This window comes from Schistocerca americana, chromosome 3 (assembly GCF_021461395.2).
Source record: "Schistocerca americana isolate TAMUIC-IGC-003095 chromosome 3, iqSchAmer2.1, whole genome shotgun sequence".
In the NCBI taxonomy this organism is placed as follows: domain Eukaryota; kingdom Metazoa; phylum Arthropoda; class Insecta; order Orthoptera; family Acrididae; genus Schistocerca; species Schistocerca americana.
The window spans coordinates 563743560-563751457 of record NC_060121.1 but is presented as its reverse complement, the minus strand read 5'-3'; the positions used below and the strand labels follow the sequence as shown (position 1 = coordinate 563751457).

The following is a 7898-nucleotide window of genomic DNA, read 5'->3' as shown; positions in this document are numbered from 1 at the left end:
GTTCTACTTCATCCGTTGCTTCCGCCAGAAATGGGAGAACGTATATTAAATTTTCCACCATGTATACACTCACATCGGCTGCATATTTAATTATGTATTCTTCCTACTACATTTTATATGCACAATAAACAAAATTTTATTATATTCTACCCTAGTTGGTGTTGCAGTTTTAATCAGCAGCAGTTTATATTTTTACCGCAAAACCCTGCAGCCACGTCGGACGCACACCTGACTGAGATGGTGCCGTCCTCGTATGCTCCGTTGACCTTTTACGCTACAACGTCAAAGCGGCGTGTGTTGCTGTAGGAGTTGACGTTGAGGCCCCAGGCGTGGAGCGGAACCAGCAAGGCGCCGCATCTGTGCCAACAAGCGCCGCGGCCGCAGCTGCGCAAACAGGTGCTTCCCTCCGCTGTTCTCTGCGCTGCTCGGGTATAAAAGCGGTGCGGACGTGCGCCCACTCTGCAATCAACATGGCACCCAAAACGGTCTTCGCTCTCCTGGTCGTAGTCTGTCTCGCGGAGGTGAGTTAATTCAAGAAACAAGATGAGTGGAAACTGCAGTCTCTCACTACTATAAGTGAGGGCCTTTTGAATCGAGAAAATTTCATCCATTTCTTGCTTAACAGTACAGCTTTTACATGCGTTATCTTCCCACTTGGTGATAGTGAGATAGGACACACTCTTTTCCAGGCCGCTTAGCCCTCGCAAAATTTACGGAGTTCCACTAAGAAACATATTTACCCTGCATTCGCTCCAGAAAAATGCATATGCATGCCTACAGCAGTAACAATAATTAGTCGTTTCTGTATTGTCTGGGCAGAAACTTTTACTGTCGCTTGACTGAAACAGTCTCATTAGCGGAGCTCTCACTGATTCATTTGAAATGAGGATCTTTCAACAAATAATGCTTCACAATTCTTTTCTTATCTAATCTCAGAATTTGGTGAGAATGTCAGCCAATTTCTTTCACATATACAATTTTTGTACATATCCCCATCTCGATATAGGCCTTACGCTAGCACTGTATAAAAGCATGTATCCCCTGTTCGTAACAGCTGTTGTCTTGCACTCCCAACCATATCCTCACTGCACGAATTACGCTTTCATGTACTTCCGCCTTCAGAATCCTTGAGTGGCCCGAACGGATGAAAGTCCATTTTCGCTAGGTCAAGGTTGCGGGATGGGTGAGGAAATGATATCCAACCCAATTCGACGGTGTGTTCCCAGGTCTTCAGACTTGCGTGTCTGAGTTGTTTGTCGTGTTGGGGAAATATTTCTTTTTGGATGTATGTCAGACCGAGCACCCTGAACGCTTCTCCAATTTGTTCCGAGTCTTCCCCTCTGAATTAGTAGTTGACCCTTTTGGCAACATATCCCAAAAGACTGTTATCCAGACTTTGCCAGCAGAGTGATTATGATTGGTAACAGCATTTGTCAACTGTAACGATCCGTGAGAGAAAGGCCTCTTTTTTGGTCTCAACCTTCCGAAATAGATGAAACGTAGTGTGCAATAAGATCTCCGCAGGCTGCTGTATTTCTAAGCTCACAAGAAAAGACCTCTCTGATCGGGGTTCAGCAGCAGTGGTAGCAAATTTTGTAGCAATAACTCCGCAAACCAGTTTTATTAAGGCACTACCGGTTTCGCGGATAACAGCCAGTCATCATCTATATATAGCATTAAAACGTGGTAAAATGCTGTGCGAAGAAAACAACAGGCCCATCCTTCTTCGATAAAACCATTATGTCTGTAGGGCAAATAGTCAGTGAATAAAAATTTGGGTGATCGAAAAGATCTGCATATAAATACCGGGACATGGTAAAGAACATGGTGGAGAGTACTGAACGCCATACCTTCATAGTTAAAAGCATGATATCTGTGGTTTGGATAGTCAATGTAAAAAATTTGGGCGATGGAAAGCATTCGACGACACCGCCTGTACCACACGATGTGTAGGTGTCTCTGTGTTGTGCTGACTTTGTGCTGCTGTGTTGCATCCTTGTTACATGACACTGGACTTTTCTGCTGCCCAACTTAGGATTGACATATTGCCATTCTGTCGCGCTGACCACTCAGCTCCCGGGGGCGGACCCCATGAAGTAATGAGCACTGTCGACAAGGGGCCTCAGATCATTCCATATTCCTAGATATCCAGAGGGTTTTTATACCGTTTCCTATCAGAGAGGTCACATTTCGTAGTGATAGACGGTAAGTCATCGAACAGAACAGAAGTGACATCTGGCGTTCCGCAAGGTAGTGTCATAGGCCCTCTGCTATTCCTGGTTTACATATATGATCTAGGTGATAATCTGGGCAGCCCCCTTAGATTGCTTGCAGATGACGCTGTAATTTACCGTCTAGTAAAATCATCAGACAGTCAATTCCAATTACAAAGTGATCTAGAGAGAATTACTATATGGTGCGAAAAGTGGGAATTGGCACTAAACAAAGAAAAGTGCGAGTTCATCCACATGGGTACTAAAAGAAATGCGATAAATTTTGGGTATACGATAAATCGCACAAATCTAAGGGCTGTCAATTCGTCTAAATCCCTAAGAATTACAATTACGAGCAACGTAAATTGGAAAGACGACATAGATAATATTGTGGGGAAGAAGAAACAAAGACTGCACCTTGTTCTCAGAACACTTAGAAGATGCAACAAACCCACAAAAAAGACAGCCTACATTACACTTGCCCGTCCTCTGCTGAAATATTGCTGCGCTGTGTGGGATCCTTACCATGTAGGACTGACGGAGGACATCGGAAAAGTGCAAAGAAGGGCAGCTCGTTTCGACTTATCACGCAATAGGGGTGAGAGTGTCACTGATATGATACACGAGCTGCGGTGGTAGTCACTGAAACAGGCGGTTATTTTACGTCGAGATCTATTTACGAAATTTCAATCACCAACTTGCACTTCCGAATGAAAATATATTTTGTTGCCACCTACCTTGTTCGGCTAAATGATCATCATAATAAAATAAGAGAAATCGAAGCTCGAACGGAAAGATTTAGGTTTTCCTTTTTCCCACACGCCATTCGAGAGTGGAATGGTAGAGGAGTAGTATGAAAATGGTTTGATGAACCCTCTGCCATGCACTTAAGTGTGAATTGCAGAGTAAACATGTAGATGTAGAAGTCCTATCTACGCAGCAGCTAGCTCCATCGTCTCCACTGGGGAACGTGGCAATCAGTCAAAATCACTGAGTAACGGACAGTATTGCGAGATGTTCCGCAAACGATCCGTCAGCGTATAGAGTCACTTTTTCTGCCAAATGGGTGGCCTAGAGGCAGTCGTCAATGCCTGTGACTTGGACGTTCTGTAGTGTCGTTGGATGACGTTTCCGGTCGCGGGTTCCTGTCAAGGAATTGTTCCTCAAGACACGCTCGAAGATTGTCGCAACATTTCTGGGACGCCCTGTACATTCGCTAATATCGCTAACATGCAAGCTTTTCTTTTTCCATTCGCCACTAACCCTTGTCAACACACGGGATGATTATAATTAAACTTTTGCTGCTTGAGTCATTGCAGACAGAAAGGTGCCTAAATTTACAGAAATTAGTTTCAGAGCGTGCGCTGCTGGATTTGCTGTGTTAGTAGTGTTACTAACACGACTTACCGTTAGGCGCCGTTGAGGGTAAGAAGACGTAGGGCTGAAGCACAAGAATCAGTGTGCATTACAATTACTGACAATCAACATGGGTCGCGATAAGGTGAGCGGCTTCTTACTTCTAAAGCTATTTTATCAAATCGAGAGCAATAGTGCTGCTGCTCTTCGTGAGTATCAACTCATTAAAGAGATCCGGAGAGGCCCTCTTTCTGAACGGAGATTGAAGAACATCATTCGAATTAACTGGCGATTTGGGAAATGTTTCTGGGAAGGCAGATGCCCAATTTCGCAACAAATTGTCGGAGAAGTTACCGTTACCATGGCCGAGAATGCGGAACGCAGTGTGCGATCTGCGAACAATGCACGAGCTGTGTTTTATACTGTCTCTATTTTGCATTAAGGACTTCCGTTTGTACCAATACATTGAACTCTTTTTAGTGTATTGTATGTTAACCGGGGACCTAGAAACGACGGAGAGGCTCCGTCCCCGCCGCAGTCGCAGTGGTCCACAACCCCACGACGACTACCGCAGTCCACTTCATCCCTCCGCCACCCCACACCGAACCCAGGGTTATTGTACGGTTCGGCCCACGGTGGACCCCCCACGGAACGTCTCACACCAGACGAGTCTAACCCCTATGTTTGCGTGGTAGAGTAATAGGTGTACGCGTACGTGGAGAACTTGTTTGCGTAGCAATCGCCGACATAGTGTAACTGAGACGGAATAAGGGGAACCAGCCCGCATTGGCCGAGGCAGACGGAAAACCGCCTAACAACCATCAACAGACTGGCCGGTTCACCGGACTTCGACACAAATCCGCCGGGCGGATTCGTGCCGGGGACCAGGCGCTCCTTCTCGCCCGGAAAGCCGTGCGTTAGACCGCACGGCCAACCGGGCGGGCCCCTTTTTAGTGTTCTACTGTGGAATTGGCAATTACGTTAACATTGCACTTCTTTTATAAGTACTTTTGGCTGTATGGGCTTTGCTTTAAAAAATCAATCTTTACATACTGAGTTTGTCATGTAATTTCTCTATCTCTTCGTCCTCTGCTCGTGACGTCGGAATGTATACCTGAACTGTTGTTGTCGGTACTGGTTTGCTGTCGTTTCTGATGAACCGTCCACAGTAGCACACTCTTTGTCCTACCTTCTCATTAATAACGACTCCTATTCCTGCTATGCCATTTTCTGCAGCTGTTGGTATCGTCCTATACTCGCCTGTCCAAAAATCCTTGTGGATTTTTTTTTTTTCTTTCAGTTACTGACCTCCACTATATCTAGATTGAGTCTTAACATTTCCCTTTTCAAATTTTTTAGCATCCATACCACATTCAATTTTTTAACGTACCCCGGCTCCTAGAACGTTACCTTTTCGATTGTTATTCAATCTTTTTCTAACGGTGCGCCCTTGTAGACATGAATGGGGGACAAGCCCGGAAACTTTCGCCAGTGGTGACATCATCATGACACTATTTGAATGACAGTCAACATACCCGGTGGATACACATTATGTACCTTTAATGCAGTGGTTTCCGTTGCCTTATGCATCCTCATGCCTTTTATTATTGCTGATTCTTCCGCTTTTTAGGGAAAATTTACCACCTCTCTGTAATCCCCTCCATCCTGTTTTACAAGGCAGCTGGCAGAGCGATGCTGACTTCTTATGCTAGAAGTCTCCAGCAGCTATTGATGATGATTTTTATTCAAAATTTAAGCAGTGGCGTGGTTCAAACCCGGAAGTGAGGACATTTTCATGAGTAGTCAAAAACTCTATCTCTGTCATCAAGATGAAATACATAAATAGAGGCTTCTTGCCTACTGCAAGTCCTCCTCTAATAATACAAGCACTCTCAGACAACCACAGAATTTCCCAAAAGATTATAGAGCTCTCTGAGCAAAATAGTTTCAACGTATACTACAAAAATTATCTTACGTGAAGGTAAAAAGACAATCATTTTACATCACTGCCAACTATTTTAAGATAATTTTTATTTGCACGCAATGTTGGAAGGGGATTTGCAATCAAAGCTTGTAACGCATTGGTTTACTGAAATCACGAAGAGGGTCAAACATGGTGATTGCAGAAGTTGCGGCCGCACTAGAGCCTCGACGTAGCTACTTATCGACGTGAACAGATCCAATTCCCTTTTCATGATTTACGAGTTGCTCAACAGTTATGATAAATTTGTAGTGACAGAGCACAGGAGAAACCTGTTGTATATAGGATCACAGAAATACTAGTATCGATGCTAACTGAACGTGTGTCTTTTATCTCCGTTTGGGTGAAATTACGCTGGAATTACCGACAATGATGTTATTTACCACCTAACCAATAATATTCCTGTTGTAGGCTCATACTGTTAAATAAATTTCCTGACGCATATTACATAAATTTTCTATGTAGACTGGCATCGAGAATGGAAGCTGACCACAAGATAAGACGGCAAGAGTCGTGCAGTCGTTCTGGACAGTTCGTCACTACATTACACACCATTTATAATCTTTACGAGCCATGCTTCTTTGACAAATTCACAGCGACTCACGGGCATTTTCGAAGACATCTGCAAAGACTACAAATCACTGTGTGTATTTTCTGTTTGTTGTCTAACAGAAGATGACGCAAATAATCTTTCCTTTAGTAAAACAAGACGACACAAAATTACGATAGCCCTCTTACACGAGCTTGTGAAGGCTGGTCATCCGTTGGCTGCCACACCACCTATCACACGCCCTTCCGACTCCCACGTCTAATGCCAAGAATATGATGTTCTAACGAGCAAAAAGTATCTCATTGCAGCAATGTTTTGTAAACGGAATATGAGATTTGTTCCATTTCATTAGTAATAACATGGCTCCATGGTGTGAGCTAAAAGCTAGTGAAAAACGTAAAAATGCCTTTGGTGCTCTGTGTGACCTTCAATGAATGACATTTTTGAACTGTGTCCAGGAATATATATTGTGATTTGTGAGCTACGGTTTAGTGAGATATGTAACTCACTGTACTGAGTGCAGACTGAGCTTGTTAGTTACCATTCACACTCGTCTTCATGTTACAGCTGACGTGGGCTTCTCCAGCTCCGTTCCACAGCAGGCGGTCAACGAACGCCACAACAGCTACTGCTACAAACGCCACAGCTAACAGTTCTTCCAACGACGCCGCCAGCGACGACGACAGCTCGAGTAGCAATATATTCAGCGAGATCAAGGAACACGTAGACAACGTTTTCGGTAACATATTTGGCAAACGCTCTGTTGACTCCAGCAATTCCTCTGACGTCAGCTCTTCCTCCAACACCACCACCACCAGCAATGACACTTCCTCCGATAACGTTTTCGACGAAATTAAAGACAATGTGGAAGGGTTCTTCGGTCACCTGTTCGGGAAGCGCGCCGTGAAGTTCCCGACACCTGACGTGTTCACCAAACTCTACGAGGAGTGGGCAAACCAGAGAGCCAACCGCTCCGTCACCGTTAGAGCCACCAACAGCAGCTTCACAATGGGCGACTTGTTTACCGAGGTTGTCAAGGGCTGGCTCAATGGAGACTACAGCAAGCGGTCTGTTACCGTGAGGGAGACCGACAACAGCTTCACAATGGGCGACTTGTTTGTCGAGCTTTTCAAGGAATGGCTCAAAGGAAACCTGGACAAGCGTTCCGTTACCGTGTAAACATACAGATAATGGTCGGTTTTGTCATGTACTTTGTGCACCACTTACAAGAGCAATTAAGTGACTACAGATGCAGCACACTACTTGATCTTATTTCTGGTAATTTATTCCTGAACTATTCATTTGTGCAATACAGCTATTTTCACAATAAACAGATATAGTTATCCTTTATTGAATTTTTTTATGTTTTATGTGGCCTACTATTGACATCTTCAGTTACCCGTGTTTTCTAGATTTCTCACGAGATATGGGGCTTATGTAACATATAGTGCAATACCTGCTGATGTCAACACTCTCACACACTCTTTCCACAGCAGTCAAAACAATTGTAAGCCAGAAAGTACACCTTACAGTTCGCTGAGTAATGGAGTTTATATCACCGAATTCCGCATTGTATATCTAGGTCACTCGTAGTTGGCTGTGCAAATGAGTTAACTAGTCAGATGATACTAGGTGAAACTGTCTCCGGTAGCACCAAACTTAGAGAAGCAATATAAGTTTTCATAGTCACCTTGCGATTGAAGAGTCTGGTACTTAGAACTTAAGATACGGAATAGTACCATTAGCATTGGGAAACTAATCTGAAATAAAAGTAAGTTCAATTTATGACTTCAGTGGC

General features: G+C 44.0%; 1 protein-coding gene across 1 annotated transcript; it reads left to right on the top strand.

The window, feature by feature from the left end:
• The first annotated feature begins 390 nt into the window (after nt 1-390).
• LOC124607280 lies at nt 391-7450 on the top strand. The gene is made up of 2 exons (XM_047139559.1): nt 391-521; nt 6668-7450. The coding sequence occupies exons 1-2, from the start codon at nt 471-473 to the stop codon at nt 7277-7279; spliced, it is 663 nt and encodes a 220-aa protein (XP_046995515.1). The 5' UTR covers nt 391-470; the 3' UTR covers nt 7280-7450.
• Nucleotides 7451-7898: the final 448 nt, after the last annotated feature.

Coding starts and splice junctions, on each gene's coding strand:
- LOC124607280 (XM_047139559.1), top strand. CDS start 471: ATGGCACCCAAAACGGTCTTCGCTCTCCTGGTCGTAGTCTGTCTCGCG. Junction 522..6,667: donor TCGTAGTCTGTCTCGCGGAG/GTGAGTTAATTC, acceptor TTCATGTTACAG/CTGACGTGGGCTTCTCCAGC.